Source organism: Zea mays, chromosome 3, assembly GCF_902167145.1.
Source record: "Zea mays cultivar B73 chromosome 3, Zm-B73-REFERENCE-NAM-5.0, whole genome shotgun sequence".
NCBI lineage: Eukaryota > Viridiplantae > Streptophyta > Magnoliopsida > Poales > Poaceae > Zea > Zea mays.
The window spans coordinates 202,532,095-202,554,218 of record NC_050098.1 but is presented as its reverse complement, the minus strand read 5'-3'; the positions used below and the strand labels follow the sequence as shown (position 1 = coordinate 202,554,218).

Below are 22,124 nucleotides of genomic sequence, written 5' to 3'. Positions count from 1 at the left end.
TTTTTCGAAGTCAGTCAACAGCTATTAAACATTTCGGTAACCACCAAGAGAGCAGGTGAGCATGGAAAATGCACAAACATCCGACACAATAACCTTCTCCTGCTGGTGTCATGGTCATGGGCCCATAGCACGTAAAATTGTCTCGAACCCGCCGAACTGGTCAAATCTTCGTTGGGTAATAAGGAGGCATTGTGATTGTGAGGTTCCTATTGGCAAAGCTAGGACAAGAAAAAGGCAAGCATTGGGATTGTGTGTTTTTTAAGTATTGGCGAGCGTAGAAACCAAGGAAACTTGACGTATTTTGGAACCTTATTTAGCCTTTAGTCAATTTTGTCACACATTAATCTTGCCTTACAAATGGCACATCCGGAGAAGCCTTTGCTTTCCCTTAAAAAAAACAAGTGTTATTTTCCACTAGTTGGACTGCGAGAGATACAAAAAGGTACCCAAGCAGCTGGAGCAAGCAAACTGGGACTTGACAGTGCAGGGACAAGGCTCTAGTTTAGTATATCTTCGCACCGGCTCAAAGTAAACTTCTCGTGGAAGTGTCCAAACGAGCATGAATCTTTTCCGGAAAGTGCAGTTCGCCCTTAACCTTTTCCATTGATTCAACTCACCGAAAACATTTCAAGCACCGTTGGGTTTCGCTGCTCGTGCTCCCATCTGAGATACCCAAGTGTTTTAGTTTTCACAAAAGAAAACACAAAAAAGTACACACTAGTAGCCTAGTAGGAGCATGTGAGTGAGGCTTTTGGTACCTCCAAAGAAAACTGTAAGGTAGCTGTAGCTATTGTGCCTGGCCAATTAATTGCTGGGCTTCAAAGATCAAACAAACAATAAACAGCTCCTCGCTGGCTGTCAACATAGTGCATCCAAAGTTCCACAAGGATGGATACATCACAAAACCTACCTTTACAAACATGTGACATCCTGCTTTTCGCATGACAACTTCACATGTAGCAGCTCGTTAGATATTGTTGGATGTATCTGTAAAAGAGAACACAAAAAATAGCATATTGTGTTGTTAAGAACAGGAGAGTGGTTGCAGCTTCTTTCAGCCAGAAGGCCCATGGTACTCTCTCTGACTCTAAACATGGGCAACCACATACGGTGCCTCTGGCAAGTGGCAAGAGCATTGGATTCAGCAGTAGCAATAGATGTTGGCGGAGGAAATTCACTTGGAAGTTGGTTTGTGAAAGCATCAAAAGTGATAGTTGGAAAATGACTTCATGACCTTTGTTTATGTGAGGGTTTGAGACTTGAGAGTAAAAAATTGCGTCATAAATCATGATGGACAGTGCGGGGGCATCCACCTTCCACGTAAAAATTTGGTGGGAGTTTACCCCCTATTCTCCCATCCCCATCCAGTCAAAACTCTTATCCCCACCAAACAAACAAACCTCTAAACTCCCATTCCTACATCTAACCAAACACAGCGACATATAGATAATATTTAGCTAAAAATACAGCAATACTTCAGTGTACAAGGATTCTGAGTATGTTTTTCGTGAGATAGTAGCTAATAATTTGACCCAAAAAAACACAGGAGCCACGGGACTTTTGCTTCAACCTGTTCCCAAGAAAACAAGCTCCGCGTGAGTAACCTTGAGACAAGTCAAATGAAGCAATACTACGACCTTGCACAATTTGCAGCTTTGGATATTGAACTTCGTGATGATTTTGCAATCAAGAACCACAGAATAAGTAAAAAGCAATAGTTCTCTGTCAAGCCTATTAGCATTGAAAGGCGTATGGATCTATGACTGGTAGCTGTCGACTTTCCCATTTGCGAAAGGTTTCTGTCATCTCGTCATAATCATTTCACGTGTTATGAACTTATGATGCAGGCAGCCTAGTGAGATTTCAAACAAGAAAAAGGGTATGCTATTTACTATGACAAGACACAAGCTGGATCAGAAGAAAAAAGAGTTCTCTTTTCAGTTGTGAAGACTTATACCTTATCTCATTTTCTTTTAAGCTTCAGATCAGAAAGTACTAACAGAAGTAGAAGTGATTCGATATTGCAGAGTTGTACAAGACTATGTTGGTGATAACACAGAAGCGATGGAAGATCCAAAGCAACCTGGCCCTTTGGTGCTTATTATTTGAAATAATGAATGTACACTGACGACTTTATGAAATTCTTGACCTATAAGAATATTTGCATTACGAAGCTAAAGCAGTCAATGAATACTACAAATATACTCAGATTTGTGCATCACTTTCAACTTCACTGAGAAGTAATACTTAATACATGATTCTCATCACATATAGGAGAAAATGTGTACCGTTAAATTCAGAGTTTCAGACATGAAAGTAGACCAGTTCCATGATTACAAATAGCGAATCAACTCAACCGCATATTTTCCTTTCCTCGTAGTCACAATTTCCCCAATCTAGAGAAGAAATGAACAAGCAACATAAATAAATGAAGCAGATGGCATTATGTATTTAAGTACACAATGGACTTTAGAAAATTGCAAAACAATAAAAAAAATATTCAGTGACATGCATACTAGGCCTGTTTGCCTATCATCTGATTCTAAGACCTCACTGTCAACAAAGCAAAATATTTACTTTATTGATATAGAACAAAAAGATGCTCAATTAATTATCTAGATTTTACATCATTTCGAGCTAAGGGAGAGCAACAGATCAATATCATTGGAAATATTGAGCTTCAGGTGCATGTTCCTGGACAATGTAAGGTGCAGTGTGAGTTTGTCTTGTAAATATTTTTTTCTCTATCTTAATGCAATGATATTGCAGTTCTCCTGTGTATTCGAGAGAAAAATATTGAACTCATGTTTAACAGCATGTGAAAGCCATATAAGGACCAACCTGTTGGAAGCAGTCTGCAGACACATCAAACCGTTAAATGCAAAATGTCACACTAGGGTTTTTCATTGATACATGTTTGATAGTCCACCAGCCATCTCATGCAATGTGAGAAACTTGCTGGTGAAAACTTTGAAAGATGCAAGTCTGAATCTACACATCTAAAAACACGGTAGGTGAGGCTATTCACTTAGCAGCGATTTTGATATTGTGGCCAATACGATCTTAGGTCTTTGCTACTCTCTCTCATTAGCTATGTGACTACGCATTCAACACCTTAACAAATGTCACAGGCCTATAGGATGTGTTGGACCATAAATATGTAGATTAAGACAAAGGATCCTCATCCCTCGATTTGAGGTGGAACAATAGTTATTTCTAGGTAGTAAAAACCAATAGTGATGAAGCAGGATCTTGAAGTCACAGTAATTGTTATAATTGTTAGAATATTTGTATAGGCCTTGTGTGTAGGGGGTCAGGCTGTCATCTGCGTATGTACAGGCCCGGCCCATAGGTGCTGCGCCACCTCTGCTGGGAGGTTTTTCCCCCTGTCCTGCCGCCACCCTCCTGTAGGCGGCAGCCCTAGGGTTTCCTCCCTCCTGTCTGCCTATATATGTTGAACCTTGGGGTCCTATCAATACACAGTAATCATAGGCGCAAGGTTATTAAAACGATAAAACGTTGGAACGCTCATGGGTGAAATTTTGACTTTTAAACGTTTAAACTTTGTTTAAACGTAGTTTTAAACAACATAGGAAAAATACCAATACATCATAATTTCAGACAATAATATGAAGTTAAATACCAAAACAGAGAGGTTACTGGCTTACCAAAACTTCACCCATGAGTTGGATTGAACCCCAAAAGTAACTAATAGACTGGGCCCAAAAGTAGCTAATAGTCTAAAATGCATAAAACACTGCGTTTTACAGTTTAGAACACCAAAACGCTAAAACGTGGTTTCAACCTCTAATTAGAGTTTTGACGTTTAAACGTAGTTTAAACATCGTTTAAACGTAGTTTTAATAACACTGCATAGGCGACTATCCCTGTCCAACATGGTAATCAGAGCCATCCATTTTTTTCTCGCTTCCGCTTCCTTCTAGGGCTAGCCACCGCCCTCTCTCTCTAGGGCCTGCAGCGCGCCTTCCCTCTCTAGGGTTGGCCGCCGCCATCTCCTCTGGTCCTGGCCGCCGCCACCTCCTCTGGTCCTGGCCGCCGCCATCTCCTCCTCCTTCCCCGTCGTCCTGCAGCCGCCACCGCAACAAGCGAGCAGAGCGTTGCGCGGGTTGGCCAAGGAGCGCGACGACGCGCGGGACCAGGCGCAGAGCCTCCGCTTCCGCGCTGCCCAGGCCGCGCGACCCCGTCACCTCCTCTCCTCCTAGGGCTGCTCGGTGCGCCCGCCTCTACTCCCCATGGCCGACGACGCTGCCGCTTCTGCGGCCCTCCAGAGGCTCATCGACGACAAGCTGGCCACCCTCCAAGCTGTGGAGCAGGAGGCTGCGGCAGCTCGTGTGCGCGTCCGGGCCATCGCCCTGCTCCTGGAGGAAGAACAGGATGCTGTCGCAGCCCTTGACGCCAAGGTTGTGGCTGCGGCACAGCAGATCCCTTCATCGTCCGCAGCTGCGCCTACTCCTCCACCCATCGGAGATGAGTCTGCCGTCATCGCCAACCTGCATGCCCAAGCATGCAGCGTACAGAACATTCGCAACATGATCGGCATTGTTCTGGACCCCTCTTCAACGAACTACGCCCGCTGGCGCGATCAGGTGATGCTCACCCTCGAGCGCTACGAACTCGCCGCCCATGTCCTCCTCGACACTCCTCCTGCCAACGATCCATCCTGGAAAAGGATGGACAACGTTGTCGTCTCCTGGATTTTCGGCACCATCAGCATCGACCTTCAGGACATCGCCCGGGCACGTGGCATCTCTGCGCGTCAGACCTGGCTGACGCTCGAGAACCAATTCATCGGCAACAGCGAGACACGTGCCCTTCACCTCGACACCATGTTTCGCAACTTCGTCCAAGGTGATCTCTCGATGACTGAGTACTACCGCAAGATGAAGGCGATGGCGGACTCCCTCGGTGATCTTGATTGCCCGGTCTTGGACCGGAACGTCGTCCTCAACGTTCTTCGCGGCCTCAACAAGAAGTATGAGCATCTTCGAGCGATCATCACACTTAGTCGTCCCTTCCCGAGTTTTCTTAAACTCCGAGATGATCTGGTCCTCGAGGAACTACAACTTGGGCCAGACACGACTTCAGCACCACCTCAGGCCTTCTACTCCAACAACTCCCAGACACCTTCCTCCTCTCGCCCCCCTGGCAGTGGTGGCCAGGGACGTGGTCGTGGCCATGGGAAGGGTGGCCGGGGTTCTGGTGCTAACCATCACAGGCAGGGAGGGCACACTGTTGGTCCTGCGCGCAACCAGGCTAATGGCAGCACCTCGGCGATAGGTGTGCCGGCCCCCTGGCTCTCCCTCTACGACCCATGGACTGGGACGATCTCCATGTACCCCGGTCCAACTATGGGTGAACTGCAGCAGCCCTCACGCCCCCAACAGCAGCAGGTGTTCCTCACTGCTCCGGGCCAGCCCGTGGGTCTATCTCAGCATACGACCCCACTGGCGCCCATCCCTGTTTCGGCGCAGCTGTATGCTGCCCAGCAGCAACATCAGCTGCAGCAGCAGGCGCAGGCTGCTTATGGTGCGCAACAGCAACAACAGGTTGCCCAAACACCCTGGAACCCGTGGCAGGGTACCTAGGATCAGCAGTCGCTGGCCTCTTCCTTCAACACGATGATTCTTCAGCAGCCCCAATCCATCACCGAGTGGATTGCTGACTCCGGGGCCTCCAACCATACGACCCCGGACTCTGGTAACATCTCCCGTTTTCGTTCTCTAACTTCTACTATTCGTTCATCCATCGTTGTTGGAACCGGGTCTAGTCTGCCGGTCACCTCTGTAGGAGATACGGTGCTTTCTGGCCAGTTTTATCTTAACAATGTTCTTGTTACACCTGATATCATTAAGAATCTTCTTTCTGTCCGTCAGTTTACGACTGAGAATAATTGTTCCATGGAATTTGACCTGTTTGGCCTTTCTGTGAAGGATCTCAATTCCAGGAACACAATCCTTAGGTGCAACAGCTCTGGGCCCCTGTACACCATCAGTCTTCCTACTGTGCGTGCTCCTCCAGCCACTACACACTACGCCCTTGCTGCTGTTACTGCTCCTGCGTCACTATGGCACCAATGTCTTGGTCATCCAGGCCCTGACGTGCTTGCTAAGCTTTCTAGTATTGCTGCTGTTTCATGTAATAAGCCCAAACATGTACCTATCTGACATGCTTGCCAGTTAGGTCGGCACACTAGGCTTCCGTTTGGCGCAGTCCATGTCGCGTGCTACTCAGTGTTTTGATTTAGTTCATTGTGATTTGTGGACCTCACCTGTCATCAGTGTCTCCGGGTTTAAATACTATTTGGTTATCCTTGACAATTTTTCACATTATTCTTGGGCATTTCCTCTGCGCCTCAAATCTGACACCTCTTCAACCATTTCTCATTTTTTCTCTTATGTCCATACTCAGTTTGGGCGCACGATCAAGCAAGTCCAATGTGATAATGGTCGGGAGTTTGACAACTCCTCTACCCGGACCTTCTTTCTCACCAATGGTGTGAAGCTTCGTATGTCTTGCCCCTATACATCGCCGCAGAACGGTAAAGCCGAACGCATGCTCCGCACCACCAACAATATGATCCGCACCTTGCTGCTCCAAGCATCCATGCCTCCTCGCTATTGGGTAGATGCTCTTCATACATCCACTTATCTTCTCAATTGCCTTCCCACTAAAACTGTCCGCGCCTCTTGTCCCTTTGCTGCCCTGTACAACACACCTCCCACATATGAGCGGCTTCGTGTTTTTGGATAAGCTTGCTATCCGAACCTCGCTGCCACTACGCCGCATAAGCTTGCTCCCCGCTCTACTAGGTGTGTTTTTCTGGGGTATTCTACTGAGCATAAGGGTTATCGTTGTCTTGATCTATCCACAAATCGGGTCTTAACATCTCGTCATGTTGTCTTTGATAAGGCTTGCTTCCCTTTCGCAGCCTTGCCCCCTCGAACTAATGATTTTGATTTTTTGTCTGAGATGGATCTGATGCCTTCATCCATCGAAACACGTCTTTTACCTGTAGGTACTCGTTCTGTTGCCCCCGTGGTTGCACCGACGGCACCACCTTCGAGGGTTGCTCCCACCGACACTACCTCTTCTCAGTCGGGCCAGCCCTCCCAGGTCCTTGCACCGGCTACTCGAACTTCCACGCTTGCTGCGCCGGCTAGTCCTGTTGTGCCTACTACGGGTGCACCCCCTGGAGACCGATACTAGGAACCCGTATTGACGTACCAGCGTCGGCACCCTCCGGCTGGTCATGCGTCGGCTGCCCAACCGATTGTACCTGTACCGGCCACTTCGCCGGGTGGCCCGGCTCCAGTCTCGCCCTTGCCTGCAGCGTTGTCTTGACCGCCTCCTCCTGCCTCTCGAGGACTTCCCCCTGGTGCGGTGCCTATTCCTCCGGTGGTTCACCCGCACCCGATGGTTACTCGTGGCAAAGCTGGCTTCCGACGGCCGACTTTGTACCTGGCTACTGCGGTGTCACCGATTCCGCAGTCTGTCAGGGCTGCCCTTACTGACCCGCATTGGCGGGCTGCCATGGAGGAAGAATATGCTGCTCTGAAGTCTAATGGCACCTGGGATCTGGTTCCTCGACCTCCTAGTGCTAATGTGGTGACTGGTAAATGGATTTTCACGCACAAGTTTAATGCTGATGGGAGTCTCAGCAGGTACAAGGCTCGCTGGGTTCTTCGGGGTTTCACACAGCGCCCAGGCATTGACTATGATGAGACATTCAATCCTGTTGTCAAGCCAGCTACTGTTCGCACAGTTATCTCTCTGGCTATTGCTCGTGATTGGCCTCTCCATCAACTTGATGTCAAGAATGTGTTTCTTCATGGCACTCTGACAGAGACAGTGTACTGCTCACAGCCTACTGGTTTCTTTGACTCTGCTCAGCCAGATCTGGTGTGTCGTCTCAACAAATCTCTTTATGGCCTCAAGCAGGCGCCTCGGGCATGGTACAGTAAATTTGCCTCTTATTTACTATCTTTGGGATTTATTGAAGCCAAGTCAGATACGTCCCTTTTTATATATCGCCATGGTGTGGAGACTGCATACTTGCTCCTCTATGTTGATGATATTGTCCTCATAGCTTCTAGTACTGTCTTGCTTCAGCGTACTGTTTCTGCATTACAGAAGGAATTTGCTATGAAGGATCTTGGCACTCTTCATCATTTTCTGGGTATCACTGTGCAGAAGCAATCTCATGGCCTTCTCCTACATCAGCGACAGTATGCGTTGGAAATCATTGCTCGTGCTGGGTTGACGGATTGCAAACCCTGTGCCACTCCGATTGACACATCTGCCAAGCTTTCTGGTACTTCCGGGACTCCTGTCAGTGACACTACACAATACAGAAGCCTGGCGGGTGCTTTGCAGTACTTGACGTTTACTCGTCCAGATATCTCTTATGCAGTCCAACAAATATGCCTTCATATGCATGACCCACGTGAGCCTCACTTGACTGCTCTCTTTTTTTTTTGAACAAACGCAGGAGAGCTGCGTGTCATTAAATTAAGAAGAAAAAAAGAACATAGGAGAGACAAGACTTGTCAACCCCTAATTACAAAGGCCCCTAGGCCGAGACCCCTCCGGCAATAACACAACGCACCACACACACACAAGGTAACAACCCGACCAAAAAACGACTACCAGCAGGAAAACTGCTAAGGTCCCCTAGGGAGCTGGCGCAGCAGGAGGTCCTGCAGAGCTGATGCACCAGCCAAACACCAGACGTTGCCCTCCTCAATCACAGCACTCTGAACTCGCTGGGTGCAGGGCACAACCCCCTCAAAAACACAAGCATTACGGTGCTTCCAAATCTCCCAAGCAACCAAAATGATCAAGGAATTAAGACCTTTTCTTAGACTCTTCTCCACTTTCTTGATACTTTGGCACCACCAATTTGAGAAACGAGTGCATCCATGCTGAGGCACAATGGCAAGGAGGCCTAAATTGTGTAGCATGGACGTCCATATCTGCCGAGCGAACACGCAGGAGACAAGAATATGCTGGATGGTTTCCTCAGCCTGATCACACAGAGGGCAAGCAACTGGATGGGGCAGGCCTCTTTTTGCAAGTCGATCAGCTGTCCAAACCCTGTTTTTGATTGCCAACCATACAAAGAATTTGCATCTTAAGGGGGCCCAGGTCTTCCAGACACGTCGCCAAGGGCCAAAAGGGATAGAGCCAACAAAGAGAGCATCATAGGCCGATTTGCTACAATAAGTACCATGAGCAGAGAGGCGCCAGATGTGTTGGTCTGCGATGTCAGGTTGCAGAACTACCCCATCAACCAAGTTCCATAGCTGCAGATACTCTACTAGGACCGTTACAGACAATCCTCCCCGAATATCTGACACCCATTGACGATTTGTGAGCCCCTCAGCTACTGTTCTTCGCTTTAAAGCCCTTCTAGAAATCACTTGGATAAGGGTTGGACAGTGTTCAGCCACAGTTTTACCAAGGAGCCAACGATCAGACCAGAACTTCACAGATTCACCACTGCCTACCACTGAGGTAATAGCCACATCAACGCGCATCCTTCGGTACTTGCAGGGTACTCCTGGTTTTGGCCTTCATTTTCACCGTTCCGCTACGACTGAGCTCATCGTGTACACTAATGCTGATTGGGCAGGCTGCCCTGACACTTGCCGGTCTACTTCAGGCTATGCAGTCTTCCTAGGTAACAATCTTGTGTCGTGGTCCTCCAAGCGTCAGACCAGTCTCCCACTCCAGTGCCGAGGCTGAGTATCGGGCTGTGGCTAATGGTGTTGCAGAAGCCTCCTGGTTGCGGCAGCTCTTGATGGAACTACATTCCCCTTTGACTCACAGCAGCTTGGTCTATTGTGACAATGTTAGTGCCGTCGACATGTCCTCTAACCCGGTTCAACACCAGCGTCTCTATGGGTGCCCTCGCCGCCAGAGCCGCGTTCGTCCTCTCTGCGCCCGGTCCCCTGCCGCGCGCTCCTGTGGTTCTGCCCCCATTCCTGCTGTTGCGCTCCTCATGCCGGCAGCAGCCCCCCTCGTCGGCCTCCCTCTCGCACCAGCCCTTCTCGCCTCACCAGGCGCCTTGTCTGCCCACACGCGACTCGCACCGGCTTCCCTCCCATCACCAGGCGCCTCCTGTGTCGCGCCCGTCGCCTCCACTGCTCCCATGTCGAGAGTCTCCTCTGCTCCCACGGCGCCAGCGATGTCCCGTCGGCAGCTCCCGTCCTATCGAACGTGGGCTTCAATCTCCTCTACCCCCACGTGGGCGGCCTCTAGCCCGCAACGCCCCTGGGCTTCTTCGCTTCGGCCTGTGTGATATCCTGGCCCCTGGGATGGTGATATCCTGGCCTAAGGCTTAATAGAATTAATAGAGTATCCATACCAACAAGGTGCATCTTCTTTTTCGTAAGCCTATCTCGAAAGAACCTCTAAGTTAAGCGTGCTTGGCTTGGAGCAATTTGGGATGGATGACCGACCGGGAAGTTTTCTCGGTGCGCATGAGTGAGGACAAAACGCGCACAAAAGACTTGTGTTGGTTTGTGGGGACAATATATAATCTTAGAGATCTGCCAGGAGTCAGTACCGCCGGTCCGGGAGTGGATGGGGTGTTACAAGTGGTATCAGAGCCGACCCTCGCAGTTTCACGGGCGCGTGTGGGTTAGGGGTTCGGGTATATGGTGCATGGCGCATGTGGGCCCAGAGTGGTCACGTGGCATGGCATATGACGACACTAGACACACATACGTGGCTAAGAGGGGAGGTTCCTGGATTGGGGTTGACCGACGAGGACGTCAGTCTTCTAAGGGGGGTGGATTGTGATATCCTGGCCCCTGGGATGATGATATTCTGGCTCAAGACTTAATAGAATTAATAGAGTATTCATACCAACAAGGTGCATCTTCTTTTTCGGAAACCTATCTCGAAAGAACCTCTAAGTCAAGTGTGCTTGGCTTGGAGCAATTTGTGATGGGTGACCGAGCGGGAAGTTTTCTCGGGTGCGCATGAGTGAGGACAAAGTGCACAAAAGACTTGTGTTGGTTTGTGGGGACAATATATAATCCTAAAGAGCTGCCAGGTGTATGTACCGCCGGTCCGGGAGTGGACGGGGTGCTACACCCGGCTCAGAGGTCGGCTTCTCCTAGGCCGCCACCGGCCCCCTTGCTTCTTCACCGAGGCCGCAACGCCGACCGTCGTCCACAATACTGCCTCCACCGAAGCGTCGCCCGAGGCCCCCGCGCTAGCGCCTCCCTCCTCGCCCGCGACAGCGGTTGGGCCTGCCCGGGTCGCCTCTATAAGCAACGGGACTCTTACTCTCATTGAGAGGATGACACTACGAGTTGGGGCAATTTTTCGTCTACTTCTTCAAACACTACACAATGTCATGCCCTTCTAAGGGTTGGGATTACAGTTTATAGCCTGAGGGGCTGAACTACAAATGTTAAAGGTCTATCCTAGATGTTGTCCTTACATGCTAAAGCACAGTAAAAAACTGCAGCAGGGTTGTTGTCCTAACTGCTGTCCAAACTGCAGTCCTCCACATGTTGTCCTTAGATGCTAAAGCACAGTCAAGGTTGCAGCAAAGCTGCTATCCAAACTGCAGTCCTCCATGCTATCCTTAGATGCTAAAGCACAGTTGAGGCTGCAGCAAAGCTGCTGTCCAAACTGCAGTCCCCCATGCTGTCCTTAGATGCTAAAGCACAGTCAAGGCTGCAGCAAAGCTGCTGTCCAAACTGTTGTTCACCACGTGATGTCCTTCACAACGCCTACAAGACTTATTCCATCAACCTCTGCCTCAACGATCGTCATGATGTCCACGACGCCATAGTGTTGGTCCCTGATAAGCCCGTGCGAGCCGCCGCCGTCCCAGCGTATGCAGCTTCGGCGCATCCTCCTACGCTAGTGACTATCGTTGCGTTAACGCCTTCTCTTCCCCCAACGTGGTGCCCCCACCAGGCCCCTCAGTCGACGCGGGCCACTAGGGGCGATCTTCTCGGGCTCCCCCTGCCACGTTGCGGTCCACCACGCGGCTCCCGAACGTTCCCTTCATCTGACACCGTGGAGCCTCCCTATGTCTGCTCCCTTGACGCTCGTCCTTCGCTCTGTTGTCGTCCATTTGCCTTCCTATCGTGTCCATGTCTCCCTTCACGACGACCAATTTCTCCTTGGCACGTTCGTGGCCTTTGACCGCGTCATGAACCCAGTTCTCCATGACTGTGTCGAGCTCTACCACCATTCGGCCTCCGTCCATCCTCAAGAGAGCCGCCAAGCTACAGGGTCGTTTGTATTCCGCGGTTTTGAGATTGTCTCCATGACGATCGAGGCCTTGTCGTCTCCACTGCTCATGCTCGTCACTGGCGGTCTCGACGCCCATCCCGATGTCTCTGTGGAGGTGCCTCCCATAGCTCTCTTCGTACCACCACATGTCCTCGTAGCCCACTCATGTTACTCCCACCAACTAGGTTGCTGACTGCGGCGCCTCGTACCACACCACTCCTGACCCTGGTACTGTTTCTTCACCCCATCCCCACAGCCCCACTTTACCTTCTTCCATCATTGTCGGTAATGGGTCGACTCTGCCTGTCACCTCAGTAAGCGACGATTCTTCCTAGTCCTTTGTACCTCAACAACATCCTTGTTGTCCACAACATCATATAGAACCTTCTCTTGGTTCGTCGCTTCACCACTGACAACCACTGTTCCATAGAGTTTGATCCCCGGAGGCTCACCATCTGGGATCTTACCACTCGTGTTGTGGTCGCTCGCTGCGACAACTCTTTCCCACTCTCTATCCTATTCACTTTCCGGACATACCTCCCACATCACGTGTTGCCACACCCTCCACCCACGTCACCACTGCCTCTGCCTCCACTTGGAACCACCGTCTTGGCCACCCCAGCCATGACGTCCTTTCTCGACTCTCGTCCACCTTGATCATTCCCCACCCCGCGGCAACGTTACCTCGCCTTGCCATGCTTGTCAGCTTGGTCACCACAATCACTTACCCTTCACCTCTTCCATGTCCCACAATGCTCACCCCTTTGATACCGAGCTTTTCCGGTAACCAATACTATCTGGTCATCATGGATGACTTCTCTCACTACCTCTGGACTCTTCCCCTCCGTCGTAAGTCTGACACCTTCCCCACCTTATCTCACTTCTTCGCATGGGTGTTGACTCAGTTCGGTTGCACCATCTGGGGTGTTCAGTGTGACAACGGGCAGGAGTTCGATAACTCCATGTCTCATGCCTTCTTTCTCTTGCACGACATGTAGCTGCGGATGTCATATCCTTGCACCTCCCCTCAAAACGGCAAGACTGATCGCATGATTCGCACCTATCCTAATACCTCTGCCATCGTTCCCCACAAACTTTCGCCCCGATCAGCACGCTACCTTTTTCCTCGGGTACTCCTGTGACCACAAGGGGTACGGTGCCCCGACCTTCTCACTCGTTGCACCATCATCTCTCGACATGTTTTCGATGAGGATGGTTTCCCCTTGCTGGCTCCTCCCCACATCTCGACCTCAACTCTCTTCTCGATGTCGATCTCGTCTAAGTACCTCCCCTAGTCCCCTTCCCCTACCACCGGTCCCAGCGACCTCTTCTGTGCCATGCATGGCTCCTTCGCCTTCGACCGTGCCACCTGCGGCCTTGTAGCCTCCACCCACACCATGCGTCACCACGTTGCCTCTAACCATGCCACGCGTTGCCCCACCTCTCCGACCCCCTTACATTCACTTCGCCGATCCCGCCCGCATCTACCAGCGGCGTGTGGCCTGGTCCACAGGACCCCTCCTCCGACGAGCCATTCCATGACTCGGCCCGCTCCCGCGACAAGTCGTCGGTGCACTATTCTATCACCATCCACCATGATCCCCGCCACGTACATCCGATGGTCACATGCCACTCGGTCGGTGTCCTCCGACCAGCGGACCGGTTGGTGCTCACAGCCGCCACTGCTCCGGCTCTGCAGCCATGCTCGACAATGATGACGCATGGTAGTTTTGTACTATGTCATGTCACGTGGGTGGGTTAACCTTTCGGTGTCCTATGTAGGCATTACATTTCGCTACCCTTGATTGTACGTAAAATTCTTTTCGCTTAATTAAGAGATAGAGCGCATGCCATCATTTCAAAAAAAAATTAGACTGTGAATAACAATTAAATCTTAATGCATTCAAGCTTTTAACAATTCAAGTGAAAATCATTGCATCTTTTCTTGTTTTTTTCAAATTACCTTTAACCTTCCCATCCCACTAACAGAAACAACATCTCCAGATTTGAGGGTAACTCCATTTTTTGTTGTTGGTGTCCAATTCACACGAACATCACCAGAACTGAGCAAGCAAAAGAGCGTGAATTCAGAAGAATAATTAACATTCATAGGCACTGGCGATATTGTTCGTATTAGAATATAACAAAGTTCAAACAAAACAATTGTGCTAAGACAAAAGTATGCTTTTCTGATGTTGACAATTGACACCCCAAAGTTCATACCTTATCAAGCTAGCAAGCTTCGTGCGTGAGATTTTAAATCCTGCACTGGCAAGGGCATCAACCCTGAGCGATGATTCTACAGTTTTAAATGAATTGGTCCTACAAATTAGAAAAAAAAATTGAGTCACTTGTGCCAGGTTTTTACAACATAAGTTTAAAAAAACAAATTCAAAGTTTATATAAAGGTATGAGAACATGAGTTCACCTTGGTGGTTCATATTCTAGAGCAAGCAAAGGAATCTGAGTGCATGAAACACCAACTTTCCCCACCTGTAGAAAAACTCCCATCAGAAAAGGACAGTAATTAGATTGGTTTGCAACGAGCAGACCGAAACCAAACACAGATTTAACCCAAACTCTCAAGTCTCAACATCACAGGCATAAAATGTCTCAGATCTTCTCCATCATACAGATTGTTCAGAAGAACAGGGATAAGTATACATCAAGCTCATAAAACGTGAACTAAGCAAAATACGAGTACAGAACAGTAGCACAATTTGTAAGACAATCCACCTTTTCAAGGGTAGAAATCAGATAGTCAACAAGTTCTGGGTCAACAAGGACCTGGGCACCTCGTTCCCCCTAACGAAAATGGAAACAGACATCACAAACGACAAAGAAAAAAGGTAGGACATGATCAAATCATTCAGAAAGCAGAAAACGTGTATTTGGGTGTGCACCTGCAAAAGAATATCTCCAACTTTCTCCCTTGTTATTCCTGTCCCAAGAATAGCACCAAGAAAGTCACCATGAGAACAAGATTCCAACCGGAAATTCCCTGAGATGCTGGGTTGGCCTCAATGTCAGCTTATATAGATGATAGCAGTGCTTTATAAGGTAAAACTGAGAAAACCTCAAAGCAGCAACCACATCTGGGTTACTTGTCATGACGTCCGGGTGTCCAACAGATATTCGGCACCTCTCAGCCTAGATAAATATAAGAATGAGAAACTTGATAGGCTAATGGAAGCAATTAACAAACTACCATTTGGGTCATCAAATTTGACCTGAGGGTAGCCACCCTGAGCTACTGCTTTGGTATCTGCAAACTTTTCAAGTGCCAGCATAGCCTCTTTCACTATAGGTGGAGTAAGAAAATTGGTGTGAAAAACATTTCTTCGTTGGGAAGCCCTTTCTGCCTGCACAAGGATGTTAATATGAGCCAATGAATAGCAAGAATAACCATATATTTCTGAGGAATGCTAAAATAAACAAGAAAATGTAGTTAAAGTCATGTATTCTGTGTTTCCTTCAAATACAAATTTCCATTTGAAATTATATGAATATAATAATAAAATTTTGTGATGATATGAAGTTATGCATGCATGCAACCATGGTAACAAACTTAATATGATCACGTAGTTAATGATTTTCTCTTTTGTTCATTTTCTTTTGGAAGGACAACCAGATCTTAGTTTATGATAAGCTCTCTATCATTTATACAGACAGCAGTAAATATGTTTTTCATCTACAATACTCTTTTCCATCATGTTCTTATTGCTGAAATTAGTTTAGGGAACTCTGTTAGCATTTGCCAACTCCAGAACTGCTCTAACCTATTAGCTATCACAGATTCACAAGCGCAACCAGATATTAGTTTAGGGAACTCTGTTTTGGCCATCATTTACATACTTCAGAAAAATGTTTTCCAGATAATATACCCTTAGTAGTGGAATCAGAAACCAGTCCCTTTCCATCTGCTTTATCTTTTGGATTTAAATGTGCATTTGCCAACTCCAGAACTGTTTTCACTGACTATCAATCATAAAGACTGTTACTAACCTGGATTAGGCGAGATAATAGCCCCCTAGGGTACTGTAGCATATATATAGGCAGGCAATAATATATGGGCCTTAACACCCCATGTCAAACTCAAGGCGGAAGTGGAGGATTTGAAGCATTGAGTTTGATTAGATGAAACTGATGTTGTGCCCTAGTTTGTGCTTTTCTGAAGAAATCCGCAAGCTGTAATTCTGAGAGCACATATTGAATATCAATGGTCTTCTGATGACAATGAGATCTAGTGAATGAGACATCAACACCAATGTGTTTTGTGAGTTCACGCTTCACTGGATCATGACAAATTTGTATAGCTCCAGTGTTGTCGCAGCGAAGAAGTGTAGGCGAGTCACAAGAAACGCCTAGATCAGTCAAGAGCCAACGAATCCAGATAATCTCAGCAGTAGTAGTAGCCAGGGCTCGAAGTTCTGCTTCAGTACTAGATCTAGATACAACAGCTTGCTTCTTGGATTTCCAAGCAATAGGAGATGATCCAAGAAGAATACAGTAACCAGTGATGGAGCGACGATCTGTAGGATCACTGGCCCAGGTAGCATCAGAGTAAGCATGAAGCTGAAGTGGGGAATTTGAGTCATAAAATAAACATTGTGTTTTTGTCCCCCGTAGATATCTAAGCACACGAAGTAAGTGCCCATAATGAACTGATGTAGGAGCAGAGACAAACTGACTTAAATTCTGAACCGCATGAGCAATATCTGGCCTGGTGACAGTAAGGTAAACTAAGCTACCAACAAGATGTCTATATCGAGATGGATCCTCCAAAGGTGTCCCATCAGTAGGTCGAAGAGACAAGTGAAGATCCATAGGCGTGGCAACAGTGCGAGTATCACTAAGACCAGAACGATCAAGAAGGTCTTGTATGTACTTGGCCTGAGAAAGATAAATACCATTTTGAGTCTGCAAAACCTCAATGCCCAAGAAATAACTGAGTACCCCCAAGTCAGACATTTGAAATTCCTTACTCAGAGACGCCTTCACATGAGCAATATGGTCTGGATCATCGCCTGTAATCAACATGTCATCAACATATAGTAATAGCAATGTGCGTCCTCGTGAAGAAACATGAATGAACAATGCAGGATCATGATCACTAGAATAGAAACCACAAGCCTTGATGATAGAAACAAATCTCTCAAACCAAGCACGAGGAGCTTGTTTGAGATCATACAAGGCTCGACGGAGACGACATACATGCCCTGATGGAACCTCTACCCCAGGAGGTGGATGCATATAGACTTCCTCATGTAAATCACCATGAAGAAAAGCATTTTTGACATCCATCTGAGAGATAGTCCAAGAAGATGAGGCTGCAACAGCAAGTAAAGCTCGGACAGTAGTCAGATGGGCCACGGGTGCAAAAGTCTCATCATAGTCAATACCCTGAGTCTATTGAAAACCTCTGGCCACAAGACAAGCTTTATATCGCTCAATAGAACCATCAGATTTGGTTTTAACCTTGAAGACCCATTTGCACGTGATAGGTACAGCACCAGCAGGTAACCGAACAACATCCCATGTACATGTGCGATGAAGGGCATTTAATTCATTAGTCATAGCAAGCTGCCACTCAGGTATACCAGAAGCCTCTTTATAAGATGATGGTCCAGCAATGACTGCACCAGCACGCGAAAACCCATAACATTCTGGAGCTGCAATAGTGCCACGGTCACGAAGATGATACCCCTGATTAAAAACAACATGAGAGTCATCATTGTTAGTACAAGTATCAGCAACAGGATCGTCATCAGGACTGGCCGTGGGAGTAGAGCGAGGACGCGAATGTAAGTCTGAGTGACAGGTGGTTTGGAAGAGTAAGACTGAGATGGTGTGGAAGTGGAAGGTGGTGTGATGGGAATAAGGACATCTGGGGTAGAAACAGTAGGTAGTGATACTGATGAAGTTTCAGAAATGGGAGGAAGGCTTATGAAGGAGGTAGACTCTGTGGAATAAAAAGAAGAATGAGTGAAAGAGTTGTAAAAGAAGGGATGATTTTCATTGAAGCTCACATCTCGAGAAATACGAATGCGACGAGAAGATGAATCATAACATCGATAGCCTTTATGTTCAGGGCTGTATCCAAGAAAAACACACTCAACATATTGAGCAGTCAATTTAGTACGTTCACGAGGTGATAATAGCACATAACACGTACATCCAAAAACTCGAAGGTGGTCATATCGTGGAGGAGTTCCGAAAAGAACTTCACCAGGTGTTTTGCCAGAGAGTTTGGATGACGGTTGTCTATTGATGAGGTAAACCGCAGTAGAAACTGCTTCACCCCAAAAATGTGAAGGGACAAAAGAAGATATCAACAAAGTGCGAGCAGTTTCTATAATGTGACGATGTTTGCGTTCAGCCACACCGTTCTGTGCATGAGCACCAGGGCAAGAAAGGTGAGCAAGAGTACCCTCTGAAGTCAAGAACTAGCGGAAATTATTAGATAAATATTCACCACTAGAATCAGAACGAAATGTTTTAATATGAGTGGAAAATTGAGTGTGAATCATACGAGCAAAGGTTTTATAAATAGAAATCAGCTCAGAGCGGCGTTTCATGAAATAAATCCAAGTGTAGCGAGAATGATCATCAATAAAAATGACATAGTATTTATATCCACCTTTTGAAACAAAAGGTGCAGGACCCCAAATATCAGAGTGAACCAAATCAAAGGGTTCAACAGAATGAGAATTACTAGTAAAATATGGAAGTTGTATTTGTTTTCCAAGATGACAACCCTTACAATGAAAATAAGACTCAACCGAAGCATGACCTAAGCAACCTGACTTTACTAGAGTAGACAATCTAGATCCACACAAATGGCCTAGACGATGATGCCACTGGGCAAAAGACGCAACAGAAGCAAGGGTAGCTGAAAGCACATGCGCTGGAGATGTAGCCAAGGAAGGAAGCCGCAAAGAGTCCAAGATGTAGAGGCGAGGAGCAGCTCTACGGCGACGGCCAGTCCCAATCACTTCCCCTGTGCGAAGGTCCTGTACAAAACAAGATGAGTCATCAAATCCGACAAAGCAATTATGATCCGTAATTTGGCCTACTGAAAGAAGGTCCATAGATAGCTCAGGAACAAAGAAAATATTAGGTACTGTAAAGTGTGGATCTGAAAGAGAACCCTTATGAGTAATGTGGCATACAGTACCATCAGTTGTCTGCACTGAAGCACCATCTGTGACAGGTGTAGTAGAAGCCAACTTTGACTGATCATATGTGACATGAAAGGAAGCACCATCAAGTACCCAGGCCGACTCGGAAGTACAGGCGGACGAAGTGGCAGCAACAGCAACTGGGCCTCTATTGGATGGTCCTGGACCACGACCACGAGCAGCACGTCGTGCACGGAAATCAGTCAACTTATCAGGGAACTTGACAAAGCAAAGCTCAGATCGATGATTGGTCTTGCCACAATGATCACAAGGCTTAAAAATATTCTTAGGTTTCTGGGCAGCAGCCAACACACTGTGAGGATTACCACCAGTAGAGGACAGAGAATTAAGACGAGTCTCTTCAGCAAGTAAATCAGACAACGCCTTAGCCATTGTGAGAGTGTCAGAACCCTAAACGAGCACGAAGAGAATCAAACTCGACCCGAACGCCCATAACAAACCTGTAAGTGAAGAACTTCTCAATAAACTTATGAGTCGGACACAGATCAGCGGTATAAGCAGGCACCATTGATGCCAAAGCACTCATCAGGCGATCAAAGGCTGAGTAGTACTCATCAATACTCATATCATTTTGCTCAATAACATGTGTTTGTTGCATGAGAGTGTGTAATAGAGCACCACTGTTCTGAACAAAACGCTCCTTCAAATGAGACCAGATGGCTTTAGCAGTTTTGAATTTAGACAAACTCATAATCATAGACGGTTTGACGCTGTTCACCATAGCAGCCATCACTTTACCATCATTAAGCTGTCAGGTTTTGATATCAGCAGCATTGCGACGATCATCAGCAAGAATGGGTGCTGCATCAGTCAAATGGAATAGTAATCCATGTCCCCGGAGTACGGTCTCAACACAGAAAGCCCACTCCAGATAATTTTGACCATCAAGAGTGATATTGACCACAATAGCATTTGTCGCCATATCGAATGCAATCAAAAATCAGGTAGAACAGGAGGCCTGAAACCAAACAAACCGACGGAAGGTGTAGCCGGGATCCGCCCCTGGCGGCGGGATGGAGGAAGGAGAAGATGGGCTAGCCGCGATGGCAGCGCAGCAACGGCGCGACGGCGCCAAAAAAGTGGATCAGGGCTGGATTTAGACAAAAACCCTAACCCTAACCTCCTCTGATACCATGTTACTAACCTGGATTAGGCGAGATAATAGCCCCCTCGGGTACTGTAGCATATATATAGGCAGGCAATAATATATGGGCCTTAACAAAGACAACATATGAGCTTTTTATCTACAGAGCCTACCAACAGAATGTTGTTGAAAGTTTAGTTTGCATTCGCAAGATGGACACTATTATTGACAAACATTTTAAAAGAACAGTAGAGAAAATTGGAGATCTTGAGGATTTCTCATCACCCCTGTTTTCCATACAGTCCAATATTCTCTTGGGCCCTGTTTGTTTCGTTGGAATTGAATTCCATTCTATCTACTAATTATAATTTAGAGAAAACTAATTAAGTTAATATATTTGTACATGTAATATATTTGTATATTATCCTAAATCATATGAGAGAGATAGTTATACATTATATTTATGCTATAGAGAAGCGAGTAGACAAGTGTGCTATAAGTTGTAAATTATTAAGTAGTATGTATATAGAATCAATTTCCATCTCTTACCCCGTGAATTTGAGATAGATTTATATATAAACTTTGGAAGTTGTGGAATGTCACATTCTAAAAAATAGAATACTCCATTACTTAGATTTCAATTTCTCAAAATGAAGGGAAACAAGCGGGCCCTCGGAGTTAAATATGGAACACAGCTCACATTGGCAATAGTTTTGCAATAGAAGCGCCTGATTCCAGCGCGTTTCATTAAAAAAACACAGTTCTCACAAGCAAACACTAGTCAGTAGCAATAGTAGGTTACTGCAGTTACACAGTTTGATGACGACCAATTGAGCATGATTGCTCAATGGTAAGGGGAAAAATCAAATTACCATATTCAGAATGTTCCTGACTTCCTCCGCTGAATTCCTGTCCACGCTTCCTTTCACCGCCAAATCCCTCGCTGCTGCAACGGCAATGGCGGTGCTATACCGTCCTGGCTCGGGTGGGCCAAGCGTCAGCGGAGAGGCAAAATCGAAAGATAAGATGGGCCTTCGGGCTTACCTCGCGAGATGAAGTAGCACGGGACGGCGATGGCTCCGCGCGGGTGACGGACGCGGAGGAGAAGCCGGAGAGGACTCGCCAACGCGAGCGAGGCGGCGGCCATCCCTCGGACCAGGCTCCAGCGAACCTAGGAATTCGCCTGCCCTGGTGCCCGGAGCCCGGTGCTACTGTTCTGTGTGGTACTGTGGCCGTGTGCTGGTCTGTGCCTAGTCAGAGCTTATTGGAACCAAGATATCACCAACACAGGACTTCTAAAAATTGGTATCCCGAACGTCGGTATTGGAATTTTAGTATCATAATCTTTTCAAATTCGGAATTTTGCTATCGGGGTGTGATTTAGCCGATCCGCAGTCGTTGTTACGGCAGTTCATCTCATTGCCCCGTAGCTTAGAACGGATCTTTGCTCCAGCTTGAGTTCGTCTTCTCCCCAAGGAGCTCCAGCTTGAATTCGTCTTCTCCCCGAGGAGCTCCTCCCCGAGCGGTCCTCTCCTTGGGCGCTCCTCACCTCTCCCCGA

General features: G+C 47.4%; 1 protein-coding gene across 13 annotated transcripts; it reads right to left on the bottom strand.

The window, feature by feature from the left end:
• Positions 1-297: 297 nt before the first annotated feature.
• On the bottom strand, positions 298-21,828 carry LOC100191195 (uncharacterized). Of its 13 annotated transcripts, none has more exons than XR_004856873.1 (13): positions 21,610-21,828; positions 21,438-21,541; positions 15,510-15,641; positions 15,356-15,429; positions 15,183-15,288; positions 15,016-15,084; positions 14,708-14,772; positions 14,503-14,601; positions 14,243-14,342; positions 2,289-2,396; positions 1,958-2,149; positions 759-987; positions 298-663 (listed from the first exon to the last, which is right to left on the bottom strand). XR_004856873.1 is itself a non-coding variant. In NM_001136630.1 (11 exons), the coding sequence occupies exons 1-10, from the start codon at positions 21,710-21,712 to the stop codon at positions 2,334-2,336; spliced, it is 915 nt and encodes a 304-aa protein (NP_001130102.1). In that variant the 5' UTR covers positions 21,713-21,802; the 3' UTR covers positions 1,268-1,570; positions 2,289-2,333. The 13 variants fall into 13 exon arrangements, 3 of the variants coding, with proteins under 3 accessions (NP_001130102.1, XP_008672006.1, XP_008672007.3); XR_002267773.2 differs by lacking the exon at positions 1,958-2,149 and having other exon boundaries at positions 759-816; positions 911-987; XR_002750227.2 differs by lacking the exon at positions 1,958-2,149 and having other exon boundaries at positions 759-811; positions 911-987.
• Positions 21,829-22,124: the final 296 nt, after the last annotated feature.